This window comes from Pelodiscus sinensis, chromosome 6 (genome assembly GCF_049634645.1).
Source record: "Pelodiscus sinensis isolate JC-2024 chromosome 6, ASM4963464v1, whole genome shotgun sequence".
Taxonomy (NCBI): Eukaryota; Metazoa; Chordata; order Testudines; family Trionychidae; genus Pelodiscus; species Pelodiscus sinensis.
Window position 1 is genome coordinate 58,890,066 of NC_134716.1, and position 20,955 is coordinate 58,911,020.

At 44.7% G+C, this 20,955-nt stretch overlaps 1 protein-coding gene across 5 annotated transcripts; it reads right to left on the reverse strand.

Moving 5' to 3' along the window:
- Positions 1–414: 414 nt before the first annotated feature.
- On the reverse strand, positions 415–20,955 carry ARL14EPL (ARF like GTPase 14 effector protein like). Of its 5 annotated transcripts, none has more exons than XM_025190403.2 (6): positions 20,866–20,955; positions 18,059–18,114; positions 10,620–10,742; positions 9,837–9,884; positions 3,757–3,896; positions 415–953 (listed from the first exon to the last, which is right to left on the reverse strand). In XM_025190403.2, exons 2-6 carry the CDS (start codon positions 18,098–18,100, stop codon positions 731–733), a joined length of 576 nt encoding a protein of 191 aa, XP_025046188.1. In that variant the 5' UTR covers positions 18,101–18,114; positions 20,866–20,955; the 3' UTR covers positions 415–730. The 5 variants fall into 5 exon arrangements, with proteins under 5 accessions (XP_025046188.1, XP_075788090.1, XP_075788093.1 ...); XM_075931975.1 differs by having other exon boundaries at positions 18,024–18,114; positions 20,866–20,949; XM_075931978.1 differs by lacking the exon at positions 9,837–9,884.

The window sequence follows — 20,955 nt, forward strand, 5'->3', positions numbered from 1 at the left end:
ATGAGGAAAAACTGAATCAAAACAATGTGATCCTATTTTTGAGAATAAAGGAAGTTGTCTGATTACAGCATTCCTATTGCCTATTCTGCCTTGCTGTTTTTCCCTTTGATTTTTTCATAATCGCTGCTCCTTGTTTCCCGCCCTCCTCCTTCCTTTTTTTTCTTTCCCCCTTCTCCTTTTTAATCTATTTCTTTTATTTTGGGTCTGCGCATCCTAAACTCAAAACACATCTGAAGAAGTGGGCTGTGCCCACGAAAGCTCATGATACCATCTACCTGTTTTGTTGGTCTATAAAGTGCTACCAGACCAGTTTTTGTTTTTTAAGTTTATCCTGTACAGACTAACTTGGCTACCTCCTAAAGCTTACAGCATTCCTGACACCTGCGATTTTAGAAAGTAATGCTTCAGGAAATACTTTATTAGATGCCTCAGCAAAGTTGCTAAGTATTAAAGAGAATGAAATACATACTTGTCCCCAATGGTGAGAATTAAGGCACATTGGTGGGAAAGAGAAAGGTGCATGAGTACCATAAACAGGGACTTCTCAGCCTCTTGAAGGCTAAGATCAAGTGTAGTGTCTGTTCTTATCAGTTTAACCAACAGGTACATTAGTCAAGTCAATCCAGCCCCTTCCACAAAACCAAAATTCACTTTAATAAAAAGGTTAAAAAATTAAAAAGAATGAAAAAGGTGAATCATTGTTCAATTACAAAAGCTAGGAAAAAAACCATCACTCTGGGACAAAAAATGGTAACATGCTGATCACTTCACCAGCTTCAGTCTCAATTCTGTCATAAACCCATTTTCTATTACAGCGACACTCTGGTCCACATTTGTTGGAATTGCATTTAGGGCACGGATAGAAGCAACCCAGGCAGTTCTTCTCCAGGCAGTCACACAAATCCATGTTATTACAAAGCAGCCTGCCATGTTTGTCATACTTCTTCATAGTTCTGTTAGAGAAAAAAATAGTGACCCTCAGAGACATGTTCAATGACTGAACTAAGCTAATGAGGAAAAAAATCTGCACAGGAACAACTACAGGTTGGGACCTCCTTGGTCCAGCACCTTCAACCTGAGCAGTCCTGAAGGAGGGAGTTTGCCAGACCAAGGGAGGTCAGACCTACGGGTGTCCCGGGGATTCCCTTCTGGCTGCTGGCCCGGCCAGTGCCTTGCCCCTGGCCTGATGGTGGAGCTCCACTCAGGGCTGCAGCCCTGCTCAGACTGCTGTGGTTCTCTGCTCCCTGGCCAGCAGCAGCTTTGTGCCCCCAGCCACAGAGATTCCCTGCCCCCAGACAGCAGAGCTCTGCTTCCGGCTGCAGGGACACTCTGCTTCCGGATGGCAGTGGCTCTGCTCCCCCGGCCGGCAGAGCTCCATCCCAGTTGCTAGGGTTCCATGGCCCTGGCCAGCACTGGCTCTGTGGCTGCTGCAGGCAGCAGCTTCAGGGCTAGTGGGGCTCATCTCCTGGCTGGCTCCCTGCCCCCAGGCAACTGCCTCTGCAGGCTGTCTGAGCTCCAAGCCCCTGGCAACCTCTCTGGCTGGGGCTCTCTAGTCCAGCAACATCCTTCTGGACCACAGATGTTGCTGTACCAGAGTGTCCCAGACAAAGAAAGTTCAACCTGTACTTCCTTCTGAACACTCTTGCAACATAATGAAATATCAATATAAAATTCTGATAATATTGGATACAGTTACCAAGTAATGTGTGTGCCACAAAAATAAGTCAAACTTCTGGTAAACTAAACTTACTCTGCTAGGGTATGTCTACACTACAGCACTCATTCGAACTAACTTCATTTGAATTAGTTAATTTGAACTAAGCTAAGTCGAACTAGTACATCTAGAGTGACCTAATAACTAGTTCGAATTAGCATTTTGCTAATTCGAACTAGCATGTCCACATTGAGTGGACCCTGAACCGAGGTTAAGGATGGCCGGAAGCAGTGCCAGCAGGGCATCAGATTAGGACTTAGAGCGTGGGGAGCTGCTGCCTCAGGCTAGCTGAGGGCTGTGCTTAAAGGGACCCGATCCCCACCCCGGACAGACAGTTCTCAGGGGTTCCCTGCTCGCTTGTCTAACTCGATGAGGAACAGCAAAGCAGTCCTGGCTTGGAGTGCCCTGAGTGCTTCCGGCACATCACAGCACTCGGCCATCAGCCCGGCTGCACTTGCTGCAGGCTGCCATCCGAGGAGGAGGGTCAATCGGGGGGCTGCAGGAGAGCTTCCACCCCGAGGAGCCCGCATAGCCACCCCAGTCCTCCCCATCGGAGGCTCGTACCCCATTCCTCCCTCACCTCCTTCCACTTACCCTCCCTAACCCCCCTTCCTGATGTACAAAATAAAGGACACGTGTGTTCAAAAATAGAAACTCTCTTTATTAAACTAAACTCAGGGAGACTGGGAAAAGGAAGTGGGAGAGGGGAAGAGAGAGGGTGGGAGAGGGGAGGGCAACTAAAATGATCAGGGGTTTGGAACAGGTCCCATATGAAGAGAGGCTAAAGAGACTGGGACTTTTCAGCTTAGAAAAGAGGAGATGGAGGGGGGATATGATAGAGGTCTATGAAAGCATGAGTGGTATGGAAAGGGTGCATAAAGAAAAGTTCTTCATTAGTTCCCATAATAGAAGGACTAGAGGACAGCAAATGAAATGAATGGGTAGAAGGCTTCAAACTAATAACAGAAAGTTGTTCTTCACAAAGCTAATAGTCAACCTGTGGAACTCCTTGCTGCAGGAGGCTGTGAAGGCTAGAACTAGAACAGAGTTTAAAGAGAAGTGAGATAAAGTCATGGAGGTTGGGTCCATGGAGTGCTATTAGCCAGGGGGTAGAAATGGTGTCCTGGGCCTCTGTTTGTGGAAGGCTGGAGAGGGATGGCACGAGACAAATGGCTTGGTCATTGTCTTCAGTCCATCCCCTCCAGGGTACCTAGTGTTGGCCGCTGTCGGCAGACAGGCTACTGGGCTAGATGGACCTTTGGTCTGACCCAGTACGGCCATTTAAGCTCAGGGTCGGGGGTCTCAGTGGACTACCTTGATTTTCAAGCACACCTGCTCCTGGGTGGCCAGGCTGGCAGCTATCCTGCCCTAGACAGCCAGTTTCCTGTGCCTAGTGCGGAGGTCGTGGATGAGGTCCACGATCTCCGCACTAGACCAGGCGGGCGCCCGCCTCTTGCAGACCTGGGCAGGCTCCCGGGAGCTGCCAGCCTGGTCCCAGGAAGAGGCGGAGGGCTGGGTGGCAGCGGGTGGCTGGCTGGCTCTAGTCGTGCCAGGTGCAGGGTCTGCTGGCTGGGTGCTGGCAGGCTTGCACCTGGCATGGGCACTGTAGCCAGCCCATGCCCCTTTAAGGGCTCCGGGGCCGGGAGGGGGACAGAAGAGTTTCCCTGGTGGTGCCCAGAGTGGCCACCAGGGAAAGCTGGGGAGGGCTAGCCTCCCACTAGTTCGAATTAAGTGGCTACACAGCCCTTAATTCGAACTACTTAATTCGAACTAGGCATTAGTCCTCGTAGAATGAGGTTTACCTAGTTCGAATTAAGCACTCCGCTAGTTTGAATTAAGTTCGACTAGCGGTTTACTAGTATAGAGCCTATCAAAGTTAATTCGAATTAACGTCTGTTAGGTGGAATTAACTTTGTAGTGTAGACATACCCCTAAAGAGTTACATTTTAACACGGTCTATGAAAACCTTTATTTTTATGCATGTTGAGTAAACGTCTCAATTTCAAAAGGCATATCTAAATAAATCAAAGGCACCATCTTACTTGTGTTTATAAAAAAAATCTTGGTTCATCTTGGCCATACGCTCTTTCTTCTGCTGCTCTCTGGTTTCAGGATTGAAGTCGGCTACTTGAGGTCCTGGGTTTTGAAATGCTAAGCATTTTAGTTGCCGCTCTATTTGCTGCTATGAATGAACAAACAGAAGAAAGTTTATAAATACCATAGGTAGCAAGAATTTGTTTTATTTACTGCCATATGTTTGCTAGTTTACCACAACAATTAATCATCTTCATAATGTAAATATTAAAAGAGCAGAGTGATTGGCGCATACTGTAAAAAACTAAAGTAGCGATAGTACCATTTAAAAACAGGTCATCCATCTATTACATTTTTAATCAATTATGCCTAAAGCCCATTTTGTCAGCTAACAGAGAAGGGCATCCCCAGAAATCTCCAGTTTTATGCAGGTGTGAATGCACAGAAAGGAAGTGGCTAAGCATGACATGGCAGCTCCTAGGCCTGACAGCCTAGTCTGCAACCCAAGCTGCAATATCCACACTAAAAAGAGCAAGTCTGTGAGCCAGGCCTGGAAAGCAGCAGAACAGACATACCCAGAGAGCTCAGCTTGTAGTACAGGGATGGGCAAGAGAGCCTCTGTGGGCCAGATCCACCCCGCCAAGCAGGCTGATCCAGCCTGTGGACGTCCTGCCGCTCCCCTGCCCTGAGGCCAGTCAGGGCCTGGGGACGGAGGAGCGTGTGAAGTCTCCTCCTGCCCTACAAGGGGCATGCATCGCTTAGAGTGAACCATCAGCTGTTCAGCAGGGAGCGAGAGCCTTCATTTGTTCCCCATGCTCCCAGGCCCTGATTTACCTGGGGCGGGGGAAACGTGCAAAGTCTCTTCCCACCGCCAGGGGCACTGGCACCTAGAGGGAACCACCAGTTGTTCAGAACAGCTGGCGGTTCTCTCTGGAGGGATTTGGGGACAAAGACTTCAGAAGCTCCACCCTAGGGTTGCCAGGTGTCCGGTTTTCTACCCGACAGTCCAGTATTTGCACCCTCTGTCCGATAAAAAAATTCAGAAAATACCAGACATGTGCAATGTCTGGTATTTTCTGAATTTCCAGCTGGGCGCCAGACAGAAGCCTGGCAGGGGCGGGGGAGCGACTGAGAGGTGGGCTGCGATTGGTGCTCGGAGCCCTGTGGTCACGTGCAAAAGCTGGGCGGGGTGGGCAGGGGACAGTGGCGGGGACTCCCAGCCACTCCTCCCGCCAGGCTTCTGCACGCAACCAGAGGCTCCCAGCGCCAATCGCGGCCTGCCTCCCAGCTGGGAGCCTCTGGTTGCGTGCAGAAGCCAGGAAGGGGGGAGTGGCTGGGAGCCACTCCCCCTGTCCCCGCCCGGCTTCTACTAGCAACTAGAGGGAGTGCCTGCTGGGGGTGCGGCCTGTTGGACTCCGGCTGCGGCCCGTGGCTGCACCACCACCCCCACCAGCTCTGCTTTCTGCCCCCCTTCCTCTGGCACCCCTCCTCCTGTCCAGCCCCCAACACCCCCCAGCTCTGCTTCCCGCCCCCCCAGCCCTGCAACCCCTGACCTCCCCCTCCTCCAGCCCTGCCTCCCACCTCCCTTCCTCCTGGCCAGCCCCGGCCCCCTCCTGGCTGGTCCTCCCCACGATCAAGTGTGTCTGGTATTTTGGGGGGGTCTACCTGGTAACCCTATCCCCCACCTTCAGGCCAATCAAGGTCTGTAGGCAGAGGAGCACGGAAGTGTCCTAGCCCTGCCCCTTCTATCTGAGGCTCTTCCAGGGTGGCCCAGGGCCACTTCAAAAACTTGATAAGTGGCCCCCCCCTTCTAAAATTATTGCCCACCTCTGTTGTAGTACCTCACCACAGAAATACACTGGTGGTTTTTCTCTTGGCTTTTTCAGTTTTTGAAAAATTACCATTGGACACAGAATCACTCCCTTCTTGTAAAGGCCCTCGCCAGAGTGAATTCAAGACCGAAAGAGGGAGCTCAGCACGTTTGTTGCTGTCAGAGAGATTGGACCACATCATTAATACCATCTAATTACGAAAGCAGGCACTGCATTTCCTAAATTATTTTGCTTTTATATAATGTTGCCATTGACTATGTCTAGACTGCGCTCTCTTGCGCAAGAAAATATGCAGATGAGGCGAAGTGGTGAATATCGCCACACCTCATTTGCATACTTAATGAGCTGCAATTTTTGCGCAAGGGGTTTTTGCGCAAGAGCCGTTCTGCCTGAAGAAAAGTGGCAGAATGGCTCTTGCAGTGTAGATGGTTCCTTTTTGTGCAAAAACCCCTTGCACAAAAATGGTGGCTCATTAAGTATGCAAATGAGGCATGACGATATTCACTGCTTCGTCTCATTTGCGTATTTTCTTGCGCAAGAGAGCGCAGTATAGATGTAGCCCTGGTGTTTTCTTTTAATTCTGAACAAGTTTCAGAACAGAAGTTCTAACAGAAATAGAGTTGCTGAAAGATTATTTGACTTCTGCCTCTCAGTAATACGCCCTTTCAAATTTTAATAGTTGGCTGGTCTGCCCCTTGCTCATGTCTATGTTGCTTGATGCCCATAAACTGCCCATAAGTTAGGGTTACCATATTTGAACTTTCAAAAAAGAGGACACCTACTGCTTGCCAGTGCTGTTGCAGAGGCAGCTGCTGCACTTGCACAAAAGGCTGGACTCGGGAGCTAGCAAACTCGTCTCCATGCATGCCAAACTCAGGGCTCTGGCCACCGTCTTGCTACTGCCACTGCCCCCACTGGCTGTCATGCTGTGAGGGGATGCCATGTGCCAGGCTCCCGCTTCCCCGACGCACCACTCCGAGGCATGCACCGCCAATCAGCCAGCAGCCTGGGCTGCAGTGGGGCCAGGAGGATAGAGTGGGGTGCCAGGAAGGCTGCTGGCTGAGGTCCATCCTGGGGCATGAAGTTAGAAGCACCAAGAGGAGAAGTGGCATGGCTAGAAAAGGAACCCAGGAATCCTGCTTCCCAGAATCCCTTCCTTTCCCCTGCCCGCCCCACCAAGCACCAGCTCCCACAGTCCTCACAGAGCTGAGACTGGAACCCCCAAATCTAACCAACAGACCCACTGCCCACCTACAGGGAAGGAAAGATGCCAGAAATTCTAGCACCCAGTTCCCTGCTCTAACCAGTGCCCCTGCCCTCCCCCAGAACCAGCCACCCCCTCAGCCTCTCCACTCTAACATTAAGAATAAGGCCGACTATAACCAGGAGGCAACCAGACAACTCTCCAACACCACATTTTACAAACCTCTCTCCTCTGATCCCACCTCGGAATACCAAAAGAAACTACACTGTTTCCTTAAAAGCCTCCCTACAGCTACTCAGGAACAAATCCACACAGAAACACCTTCTGACCCCCGACCAGGATTGTTCTATCTGCTTCCCAAAATCCATAAACCTGGACACCCCCCACGTCCCATCATCTCTGGTATTGGCACGCTCACTACTGGTTTATCCAGCAATGTAGACTCTCTTCTCAAAACCTACGCAACCAAAACCCCCAGCTATCTCCGAGATACTACTGACTTCCTAAGGAAACTACAAAACATCGATAACCTCCCCGATAACACCATCCTGCCACCATGGAGGTAGAGGCTCTATACACCAACATCCCACATGAAGACGGATTACAAGCAATTAGAAACACTATCCCAGAGGACACCACTGCCAAACTGATAGCAGACTAATGTAACTTTGTTCTCACGCACAATTATTTCCAATTTGAGAACAACTTATACCTCCAGATCAGCGGCACAGCCATGGCTACACACATGGCCCCACAGTATGCTAATATTTTTATGGCTGACCTAGAACAACATTTCCTCAACTCCTGTCCCCTTTTGCCCCTTCTCTACTTATGCTACATCGATCACATCTTTATGATCTGGATGCATGGCCAAGAAACACTGGAGACATTCCACAGAGATTTTAACAACCTACACCATCAATCTCAGCCTGGACCATTCTACACGAGAAATCCATTTCCTGGACACCACAGTACAAATCAGCAATGGAAAATTAGACACCACTCTCTACAGAAAACTCACTGACTCATACAGTTACCTACATGCTTCCAGCTCCCATCCAGAACGCACCATACGATCCATCATCTATAGCCAAGCCCTTTGATACAACCGCATCTGCTCTAATCCCAGACAGAGACCAGAAACTTTAGGATCTCTACTAAGCATTTATAAACCTCAACTACCCACCCGGAAAAATAAAAAAAGCAAATTGAAAGAGCCAGACGAATACCTAGAAACCATCTACTTCAAGATAGACCCAAGAAAACCAACAATAGAACACCACTTGTCATCACCTACAGTCCCCCAACTTAAACCTGTCCAACACATTATCAATAAACTATAGCCTATACTGGAATAGGATACTAAACTCTGAGAGACTCTGGGAGACAGACCCATAGTCTTCTATAGACAGCCACCTAACCTCAAGATGATTCTTACCAACAACCGCAGGACATACCACACTAATACCAACCCTGGTACTTCCTTTGCAACAAACCCTGGTGCCAGCTTTGTCCACATATTCACTCTGCTGATACCATTATTGGACGTCACCAAGTGAGTTATAAGATCAAAAACACATATTCCTGTGCATCCAGAAATATAATTTATGCTATCATGTGCCGAAAGTGTCCGTCTGCTGTGTACATTGGACAAACGTCTCAGACACTTCGCCAAAGGATCAATGCCCACAAAACAGACATTAGACAGGATCACAAAGAAAAAACAGTTTCTTGCCATTTCAACCAGAAAGGACATTGTCTCAACGACTTGATTACCTGCATCCTGCTTCAAAGACCTTTTCAGACCACACTTCAAAGAGAATCCTCTGAACTGTCATTCATGCTTAAATTCGACACTTTACACTTAGGTTTAAACAAAGACGTTAATTATCTTATCCATTACAAAGATAGCTTCTAAAATTATCACACTAATATCATTAGCTCACAGACATTTACCTTGCCCCTCCCTCCCCCCCCCCTTCCCCTTCTGTTCTGAAATTTGATTTGTCCTTTTCATATGTGTTCATTTTTTTTAATTGTATCCTTTGGTATATATGGTTGTGACAATTTTCTTCCACTATTTGATCTGAGGAAGTGGGTCTGGCCCACGAAAGCTCATCACCTAATAAACCATCTTGTTAGTCTTTAAAGTGCTACATAGTCCTGTTTTTTGTTCCACTCTAACACAATGATCTTTCCCTCCCCCAGAGCCAGAATCCCTCAGGTCCCGCTGCTGTAACCCACCCCCCCCTCAGAACCAGGCACTCCCCACCCGCCTGCTCTAACCCAATGTCCCACCCCTTCCGCAGAGCCAGGGACATAACCTACCAGGGTGGAGGGTAACGCTGTGACTCCATGGGAGGAGCCAAACCAGCCACACACACACTGGATCTGCCCTGGGACTCACCAGAGCTCCCACCACTGTGGCCATGTGCTTTTCCTGCCAGGCACTGGGGCACATGTGCAGAGCAGCCATTAACGGTCCAGGCACATGGCTCCAAATGTTCAATTTGACAGACCCGTGCCCCGGCCTCCTCCCCAATGCCCTTTGCAGGGCAAAATCCTGGACATTTTTAGCCATTTAAAAAACCTGTCCGGATGGAGATTTCAGAAGTGAAAAGGAGGACATGTCCGGGAAAAAAACGGACGTATGGTAACCCTACCATAAGTTCTTCCCTGTGTTAAGCTAATTTTTCTGACTGGTCCAGTCCTTCATCTATATGATGTTAGCTCTTCTCCAAATTCTCCTAGTGAACCTAATTTTACATTCCTTAAGTTACAGTTTCTTAGACAGTTCCTACAGTATGAATATACATCTCAACATCTGAAAAAAAAAAAAACCTTTAAGAAAGATATTGTATAATTTTCAAAATTATTTTGAAAGTTAATATTTTATACTGAAGGAAAGCATTATTTCAACATTATACAATAAAATGAAGATCCACTAGTGTAGACAATGTACCTTTAAGGTAATAACTCTGTAGCCTAAAATGGAATAGAAAATACTGTCATTGTCCTAATCTCATCTGAATCATTCCTTCTGTTCTCTTACCCGCCTCTGTTCCCTCAGCTCCCCAGGGCCTATCTCTCCAAGAAGAATCTGAGGGCAAGGAGAAGGTATGGATGATCATTAGCGCCAGAAAGAACTTGCAGGACTGAGATGAGTATGAAGAAAGGCATGGAGGGAGTAGAGGAGTCAAAGCAAACAATTCATAAAAAGTGGCAGAATTTTAGCAGCTTCCATCATCTTCACTGCAGACTATTGTTTAAGTCACAATTTATATTAATTGAACAATGTGTTCCCAGAGGAGGCTTCCATCACTCCACACTGGTAGTAGAATGGGAATTTATGCAGAATCTCTCTTGTTGTGGCAAATATCTAATAGTCAATTGAAGGCCTTTTATTTGCAAGCTGGCTGACATCATGTACTGAAGATTAAAGCCACTGGCCTTCTAATAATCATGGGACAATCTCATCAGCTGGCCACATGTAGACATTTAAATGTCGTGGTTAGAAATTGGGTTTTACTCTTAAAATACAGTACCTGCTCATATATTACAAACTTTCTGACTGGAACCAATGGAAGCTGACAACGGAAGCTGAAATATCAAACTCCAGGAATTCTTTCCAGAACTTAGAGTAAAATCAATTACAAAGATAACTTCCTGTTGAGAGGTCTGTCCCATTTCCCTTCAACATCCCTTGCTAGAATGCTGGAAACTCTGAACACTCCATTAAACACCTGCATTGCTGTCATTTTACTATTTGACTTTATTATAGTTGCACATTTGCTCTAGCACCCTGATCAGTAACAGTGTACTTCAGAAGTCCTACCAGTTGCTTCTGTGCTAGCTGACATCCCTTAGCTGGAGTGGCACAGGCTTCTGCAGGTTCCTCCTGAGCAAAAATGCTTTTCTCTGTAGTGTTTTCTTCCAAATGATCACTCATTTCAAGACACTAAAAAAAAAAAAAAAAAAAAAAAAAACCATCAAAAGAGAAATATACAGGTGGGACAACCACTGACTTATTACAGGGATCTTGTCAAACTTTTAAAATTGACCAGCTGGTATATATCTCAGACCCTCAGGCTACCTCTACACTGCAGGCTTCTTGCGCAAGAACAGCTGGGTGTCTACACTGCATGCGTGTTCTTACGCAAGTAAATTTACAATACAGTGTCGGAAAACAGGGCTTCTTCCAGAAGAGTTATTCCTCTCCCCATCAGGAATAAGCCCTCTTGCACAAGAGTTCTTCCACAAGAAGGCAGTGTAGACAGGTAACATGAAGGTCTTGCGCAAGAAACCCTGATGGCTAAAATGGCCATCAGAGTTTTCTTGTGCAAGAGAGCGTCCACACTGCCATGAAAGCTCTTGTGCAAAAGCACATGGAAGTGTGGACGCGTTCTTGTGGAAGACCTTTTGCACAAGAACTCTTCCGCAAAACAGTTCTTGCGCAAGAAGCCTGCAGTATAGACATAGCCTCAGAGATTCTGTACCCATATTACTCACTGAAAGAAATGTGTCAGCATCAGGTTCTATTTTACAGATGTTGCTAAAACTTTAAAATGAATATAAAACCTAGAAACATATTGAAGGTAAGCTATTATTAATAAATTAACTACAAATATAATGCTATCAAATCAGAATCAAATAAAGACCTAATCAGCAAATCAAACAAGTTAAACATTGGGTTGAAGTTAGATCATCAAATTAATACCAAAATAATTAATCCTCATATAAATGTTAAGGTGTCTGAGAATGTGTTTATTCAGCCAGATGTGTATCCCAATTTAAGAGTTTTATCATAGATTCAAATTACAGATCTGATTAACTGATTTAAAAGCCTAATATTGAAACAAAATTATTACCAAATGTCTGAACCTCAATCTCAGAGCTATTACACAGCATCTTCTCTTCACATGTGAAAGCTAAGCTTTCTTTCCCCAATGAAGATATTATTCTACAAACATTTAACAGAACACTCTCCATATGCAGACGTTTAACAACTCTTATGTACTAAAAATTTCAGGTGATAATCTAAAGTCTTTCAACTTTTAAACACAGAGCACACTATAATGAGTGTCTTTATCAGAAAATATTTAGGTCTGTTTAAACATGGGAAATGTTTATTTCTCACATTTTCCCCCAGGATGGTTTTCTTGGTGGATATGTATGACACCCACAGGCAGAACTAAACCTGGGACCATAAGCCTCGACAGCCAGAGCTCACTCATTCTTATCTCTCCCCTGTAAGTGGTCTAAGTGGCATTACATGGTACACTGAACCACACCCAGTAGGTGTGTGGGATGATCAATATTTAACATCCCTAGCATGTGTAACTGAACAGTCAAGTAACCTCAACAATTATTATTGGTTACTTGACTATTCTACAGTCCCTGTGGGCGGGGCTGGCAGCCAGTGCGCTCCAGCTCCACTCCCGAGGAGCCCCCTGCCACTCGGTGTCAGGCAGAAGCTGATCTGCAAGCAGAGCCCGCTTAAATGTTTGCAAACTCTTTGGCTCTCTCAGTCTTCCCAACTCTCTAAGAGCCTGGGTGCAGACAAGGAAACAATGATGCCAATCAAAAACACTTCTCATTAGCAGGCCTTTTTTAGGTGCTAGCAGAGACCGAGCTGGTTTGTTCACTGCTGCCATGACCTGCTCTCCCCAAAACGATCAGACCTGAAGACTCTGAAACACCAGTTTCCTCTGACATCTTGTTAACCCCAAAAGACACAACTCTTCTTAGCCTTATCCCTAATTGTCACAACCTTGGAGAGAAGGCTTCAGACAAATCAGACTCAAGGACTAGCTTGGTGCTATTATACAATATGATTCAATTAACTCTGTATTAGAATTCTGTTAGTAAGCATCATCTTGGGGAAAGTCTTGTTTAAGTTAGCAATTTAAAAATATTCTGTATTTTCCATATTACAGAGAATGTTGGTCTGTGACTCACACACAAAATATCAAAAAATTCAGGCACCTAAAACCACTATTGATGAAGCTAGCACAGTTTTACCTGAATTCAATGTCTCAAAAGAACATTAGGTCACCAGTTAATGAAAAATTCATTATAAATCTCCTATAAAAACAATGGGGAAAACCTAGGCACCACACAACACAGCTGAGTTACTCAACAGTCCTTCCTCAGCAAAATACAGGTTGGACCTCACTGGTCCGGCACCCTTGGGACCTGAGTGGCCCTGAACTAGGGAGTTTGCTGGACCAAGGAAGGTCAATGATCCCCTGCTGGCTGCCCCACTCCCAGGCTCCTCTCCCTGGAGTTCCCAAGGCTGGGCTCCCACCCTGCTGCCTGCGCACTGCTGCCAGAGCTCCCTGGCACTGGGGGTTCCCTGGGCTTCCCAGCTGACGCTCCTCTGCCGCCAGTGATTCTTGCTCCCACCAAATGTTCCCTTGCCAGGGCCATCTGGCCACCCCAGCCCTGCTGCTATTGAGGATCCCCAGATTTCCCAGACAGGGCTCCTGGGCTGCCTGGCCCTGCTGCTTCTGAGGGTTCAATGGGGTTCCCTGTTCTGGGAGTGCCTGGCTCCTGGGGTCCCTGCTGCTGGGGGTTGTCACTAATTCCAGTGGTTCTCTGGCATGGGCCAGATTCCCCAGCCTGGCTGAGGTTCCACTGCCTGGCCCAGCCATTGTGGTGTTCTCACAGCTGGCTCCCACTCCTGGCTTCCTGAGCTCCTTGGTCCAGCAACATTCGGGGCCCTTACCATTGATGGTGCCAGACCAGACTCCCGGATTTGGGAGACTCATCTTGTATAAATTTAAATGTACGATAGCTATCATCTCCTTGTTTTCCTCAATCTAATCTCAAAACAGACAATTGTTCCTATTCTTTTGCAAACAAAGCAATCACGACAATCTTCCTATTTTGGAACTAGTCTACAAGTGAGACAATTGATCTTCTGAAACCTAATTCTTGATACTGAAAAATTACTCTTAACGCTCATCAAAGCTTCTAGAGATCCACATGACTTACTGACTTGCATCAGTTTTTTCAGGTACAGATTGCTAACTTGCCATTAGATGAAACAAAATACAGAACTATGTAGCACTTTAAAGACTAACAAGATGGTTTATTAGATGATGAGCTTTCGTGGGCCAGACCCACTTCCTCAGATCAAATAGTGGAAGAAAATAGTCACAGCCATATATACCAAAGGATACAATTAAAAAAAAATGAACACATATGAAAAGGACAAATCACATTTCAGAACAGAAGGGGGATGCGGGGGGGGGGGGGGGGGGAGGTGAATGCCTGTGAGATAATATTAGAGGTGGGGAAGGGTAGATGTCTGTGAGTTAATAGTATTAGAGGTGATAATTGGGGAAGCTATCTTTGTAATGGGTAAGATAGCTGGAGTCTTTGTTCAGCCCCCCCCCCCCCCCTCCGCGGAGAGTGTCGAATTTTAGCATGAATGTCAGTTCAGAGGATTCCCTTTCAAGTGCAGATTTGAATGTCACTTGAAAGGGAATCCTCTGAACTGGCATGCATGCTAAAATTCGACACTCTCCGCGGGGGGGTGGGGGGGGCTGAACAAAGACTCCAGCTATCTTACCCATTACAAAGATAGCTTCCCCAATTATCACCTCTAATACTATTAACTCACAGACATCTACCCTTCACCACCTCTAATATCATTATCTCACAGGCATTCACCTTCCTTCCCCCCTCTGCTCTGAAATGTGATTTGTCCTTTTCATATGTGTTCATTTTTTTTTTAATGGTATATATGGCTGTGACTGCTTTCTTCCACTATTTGATCTGAGGAAGTGGGTCTGGCCCACGAAAGCTCATCATCTAATAAACCATCTTGTTAGTCTTTAAAGTGCTACATAGTCCTGTATTTTGTTTCAGCTATACCAGACTAACACGGCTACATTTCTATCACTATTGCCATTAGATGTCACTGTTGTCCTACATATGTACCATAGTTCATGCAATTTCTTTAAAAAGCTTTCAGTGTAAGCAAATTAATTGGTATGCATGCTATAGTTTGTCATATTTTCATAGACCGCCAAAGGATGTGCCATGATAATATATGCTACAATGCTACCATTCCAGACATCATCACAACAATTCACCAATGTACTAGAGGCTCTAAATGATGGGTGAGATGAAAACTCTTTGCCTGTTAAACCCACGCCTTTCCATTTTACACTATTTTTGCTTATACTTGGAGTCTACTGTTATGATTAATGTAAAATGCATCACTCCCTCTGCTAATAAAACACCAGGAGATACCCATGGATATAATCAGCCAACCAATACACTTATTCACCATCACCCACTCCTTCATCACTCGCTATCAGACAACTCTCCCCGCACAAGGATAAAGGGAGAATTGCATATGATGGATGCTGGTCTTGCCACTTAATGCACCTATGGAAGGGGCTTAGAAATCAAGGCGTAGGGCACAGTGTATGAATCTGAATCACCCCTACAACACACATTTTGCAGCCACCCACCATTCCTTATTCTCCACCAAATTCCCATTCATTCTTCCATCCTGCACTTGCTGGGGAATCATCTCAGCACTCTCCCCAGTGTGCTGCTAGGGTCTGTCTGCCCTTCACCTCCCCATAGGGGCATGAGGCTCCCCAATCTGCTCATGGCTCTCCCAGGGTGCCCCACACTATGGGTCTCTCACACTCGGAGGGTTTTTAAGTCCTTTATATGGGGTGTCTCAGGCCATTTCCTCCTGGTGGTGGACAGTCTCTCTGATTCCCCCCCAAATCCTGCCGCAACAGTCTCGCAAGGACCCCCTCCCCCCGCGTCCGCTATGAGGTGGCTGTCTCCATATTGCTCGAGCTCCCCCCGCCCCCCCCAAAAAAAAGATCTTTATTGGGCCCCTTCTCTGGGGGCAGGCGTGGGAAGTGGTGCAGACAGGATTGCTCTATTTTACCTGCCTTATTTTCCTTCTATAAGTGACTGCAGAGAGGTAGGGAGCTGACAGGCCCAGTCAAGAAGACAGATGCCTGAAGTCTCCCTGCCTATAGCTCCCCCTGCAGGGCAAGAAGAAAAACTTGCGGCATAGCCCATAAAGCACTTGAGAGGCTTCCTTACAGAGAGGTGAAAGGGAGGTGAAAAAGAACAAAAGGAGCTGTCGCTTCTTTGCCAGATTTCTAACTCAGCAGTTCTAATCTCAGCTTTTTCCATACCAGGATCCTCTTTCCCCTCCCTCAGAACATCCCTCCAATTTTCCCAGGCCTCTGCCCATTGCCATTATGGGATATGTAGGATGGTTTCAATCCCCTGACATGCCTTCATATTCCCACCCCAGACTGAAAACCCATGCCGTCTAGATCAAAGAAAAGGTCAGCCCTTTGTTTATATTAGGGCTAGAATTCCCAGTCAGAATTCACCATGCTTCCCTTTAATTCCACCCCTTCATCCAAAGCACTTCACACGGGTAGATAAGTATTCTCCCTGCATTATGGTGCATACTGAAATTAAAAAGTCAGAATTTTCCCAAATGGCCAGTAATTTTGGGTGCCCAATTTGAGAGACTATTGTCCTGATTTACAAAGTTGTTATGTATGCAGAGCTCCCAACAACTTCTGCTGAAGTTATAGATGTGCAGCATCTCTGAAAATGGGGCTTTAATGGTTTCTCCTCATCCACCAAAAAACAGTACCCACTTGTTGAAACATTGGCCTAAATTGAACAAGATAGCAATTCTCCACTTGTATTACTGATCTGCTCTGTGACTTTGGGTCAGAGCAAGCAATTCTCCACTCCACTAGTGACTGTCTCATTCCTTAAAGAAATACATTTTGGCATTTTTTTCACATCAAGAAGAAAATGTCTTCTACAAAAAAGTACAAATCCCCGTGTCCTCTATTAATTCTAAAAATAAAAGTGCCAAATTGTACTGTGCAGCAGAGATATTCACAGAAGAGGCACAGAGGGACCAAGGAACACTGAGGTTCATGGTCCTTAAGATTCACCACACTTAGTTTCCCTCCTTTAGAAGTGGGATAAGGGATACTGAGGCCTACATAGGACTGAGGATAAAAACTCTCAAGAAGCAATGCACTGCTGGAGTATTTGTCCTGTTCCTGTGAAGGTCTCTTCCTCTGCGTGTTCCAAACCCCTCTACCCCTCTTTTGTACAGGCACAACTTTTTAGCACATCAAGCCAGAGTTAATGTTGTTTCAGGGAGTATTAATGTCCCTTTGAATTTCCATTTTGAAATCTGCATGTACAAAGAAAGCAGTCAGTTGTATTCCACCGCCTATTATCTCACCTCCCTCTCAAAATATTGGTCTTGCATACAGCTTGATGTGAATAAGTATTTCTTCGCTGTGAACGTGCATTTTGTAAGGTTGCCGCGTTTCATAGTGAAATTGCTTATTGACAAGATTCTTAACATTTCTTCATGTTCTGGTATAAATCAGGCCTGAGCTTAGCTTAAACTATGTAAGCCTGAACACTCCTGTCATTGGACCAGTACAGAGGAGACCCTCCTCACAGATCTACCCCCAACCCACACAAATATAGATTGGACTCATGTTTGTGTAACACCATCTTCCTCCTATCCTCAAAACTGCAGAGATCTCTGTGGGCCCAGGGATCAACAGCTGATGTCACACATACATCACACCTCTCAAACTCTACAGGAAATAGGACTTACATTTAATCACGCATGAGCATGAAATAACTTTTCCATAGTCTTCTTTGCACTTGGAAATGCTTTATGAGAGTGTGAAGGAAGGGGAGGTGTTCTGGGGGTGAGCTGCCATTTAGTGGTTCCCTGACAGCATAGTTCCAAATAGAGTTGTGTTTCCTGAGTCAAGGAGGGGCCTCCAGAGCCAGGGTGGAAGCAGAAAACATATGCAAGGGTTGCCCTTGCCTCCTGAGGGTCTGACAGTATCCAAAGAACCCATAAGATGTAGAGACAGAACAATGGCCCATTCTGTGGGAAGAACAGGGAAAGCAACCCTTACCATCTCCCAACAGAACAACGAGGTGGGCACTCTGCAATAAGCTCCTTGTTGATATTTTGTCCCCATACATCCTTTCTCTGGTTATTTCTGCCACAGCAGGATGTGATAGGCCTTTTAATTAGGTTTGAATTCTGCAGGATGATCTGTATAATTATTCTGGGTTTCATTTGACAAATAGGAGAGGCAAACTGCAGTTTGAAGGATTATGTTTCCAACTCAGAATAGTTACTGAGGGGGAAAAAAGGTTTTCCAAAATTTTAAAGTGTACTTACCCACCAAACAGCCTGGCACACAGAAGAAAGATTACCTTTACTGCTGCACAACTGCTCTGATAGTGAGATCCTGACATCAGCCCCAGAGTGACTGAAATAGTAAGCCAAGCATCAAAATAATGGTCCCAAGAGGATAGCACTGAAGACAATGCCAGGTAAAAGTCTTAAAGGACCTCATCCTCACCTCATTATTTACAGTCCTTTTAAGTACTTAGCATACAACACATAAAACTGGGAAATCCATTTAAACTTGGATCTGATACTTCATTTCTTCATTTCATCACACTTTCATTTTTTGCTTTTGATTTATAGTTTAGTTTACAATTAAACCAAAAGAAACAATTCACACTGATTTTGACGCTTTCGGGAGTTTTTCAAATTTCCAGTATATTGAGATCAAGGATGATTTTTTTCTGTCATTTTTCCGATCATTTTCCCCTATCACTTTGAAAGAACAAATTTAAGATGATGAAAACCTCATGAATTATAAATACTGGTCATTACTCAGTGTACTGCTATCATGCTAAATTCTCATCTATGTGCAAACAAATAGTTATGGTAAATCCAGCACAATCTTCATTAGCTCAATCCATTCCCTCTTTAAGGCATTTACTACAGCTCAGCCTAAGAGCAAGTTAATTTAACCTCTTAAAGATATACAATATCCTATTTTATTTTTATATTATTTTCCTTTCTTTTGACCATTATTACAATCAAGTGCTGACATAAAATGTAGAGGAAATAGATTACCAAGCAGATTTAAAAGACACTATGTGAATAGTCTTGTTGTATTGCATTTGGGTTCCTTTGTCGTGAAAAATAAACCACAAATCCCTCTTGGGGAAAAATTATAAAATCTCCGAAGTGCTCGTGACTGTAATTTAATCCTTGCTACAATAACAGGAGAGAAAAGGAATTACAATGTGAATCTGTTGGTTTTATTCTCCATAATGAATACAATTAATTTGAGAGGAAAGCTGTCTCAAACTGAAAATTAAGATTTTTCTCTGAATGTAGAGTAGGAAGAAACAATGGTTATCAGGTAGATTAGTTGAACAATTAAAACTGAATTTAGTGTTTTATGTGTGAAACCTCAGACTGATCATTTTCCTCTAGGTCAGACTCTTCCACTCCATTATTATTAAGTATATACAGTGCCAGAGCACACAAGTCTTAACTTTTTGAAACAATGTAAGTGATCATGAATTATGACACCTGAATCACGGTAAGCACAACTTGCAATCTTGAAAATAACACAAATTCACCCCCTTTCTCATGAAAGAGCATGCAGGATTATGAAGATGTCTTGCATGATGTGATACAGATGTCCTTAACAATAAAGAGCAAGGGAGGAAAGCACATAAACTATTTAATACATAAACAACAATATTTCTAAATAGCAGGTTGTTTAAAATTCTTTTAAGCTTCTTGGCTTTCCTCTAACAGTCATGGGGCTACTCTTCTCTACTCCCATTTACCTATTTACAACCTCCTCCCGCCCACCCAACCTCAGTCTCATTCTCTATGACATCCTCTGTCCCCTGGATTATTGAAGGAGACTTAGGCTTTCAGGGGACTCAGACAGCATGAAGTGGCAACTTTCCTTTCCTGACTTGTGCTGGGACAGCCTAACTACCAAAATGCTCCAAGGCCTTCTGTTGCCCAGATCACTGATCTAACACCCAACCTTTTTGGAGGACCCATAGTCTAACCAGTCTTGTTGTGGCCATTTTCAGCAAGGGTAGATGGGAGTTTTGCAGGCTCATGACCCACCAAGTTAAGTTAAAGGATACAGAATATCCTGTTTTATTTTGGAGCTATAATCTAAACATCATTCAGATGTGAAACTAGATTACTATCACCTCACTCTGCTTGTTTATGCAGGTAGGTATGACTTTTAAAAAGATTCAGAGGGGTATCCGAGTTATTCTGTACAGGATAAACATAAAAAACAACAAATAGTCTGGTAGCACTTTAAAGACTAACAAAACATGTAGATGGATGTTTACATTGCACTAGAAAGACTTTATTCTGAAGGCACATGGAACTATCTAATTTCTCCATGTGTTTTCTTCAGTCTTCCCCAATCCCAACACCCTCCCCAGTAAAATTAAATAAACATAAAAAATAACTTAGCTGTAGCACTGAAACATTCTCATTGCTTCTGCTGCCTGAACAACAAGACACAACTGACTGGTGTTTTGCCAATTAATGCCACTGGCGCAGCTGAGGTGTGCTTTAATAAGCATTGCTGCACAGTCTGCTATTCAGCGTTCCATAGCAATTACCAAATGGGAATTGTAAGAAACTAAACAGCAGTTTTTAGTATTTAAAATTAGTTTGCAAGTTTCTTATCTCATTAACAAATAATCTATTAACTTATATTTTTCACATCCTGTAATGAAAGATATAACACTATGTGTAACATTCAAATTACATTTTCCGTGTTCTAATTTAGCCCTTTCCGTGTCTTCATTCCCTACTGCTCTAATTCCTCTCCCCCACATTTCTGGCTCCTAAGTCTTTCCTCTCAAATTAATGATGCTCATTATGGAGAGAAAAAAAAAGAGGAGAAAAAAATTGTAAGCACCTGTAGAGCCATGGGACAATTTTAATGAGCCTGATTTCCAAAACAAGAGACTGTATGTGCCTTGTTGGAAATGCAGTGCAAAAAAATCCCAAGGACTGTTAATTCTGCTTAAAAAATCAGCTCAACATAAGGACATTTTTTCCTCTTGAAGGAACAACATTTAGAAGTGGGTTTACACATCACAAATCAAAATTATTTTAGTGTGTCTTTCACTGAGACATAAGACAGCCAATAAGAAACACTGCTTCTCACCTGCTATCAATATCTTTAACAGTAGCCACAAACAGCTTGGTTTTTTTCCTTTTCATCAGACTTAGCCTTTCTGATGAAAACTCCTGCACC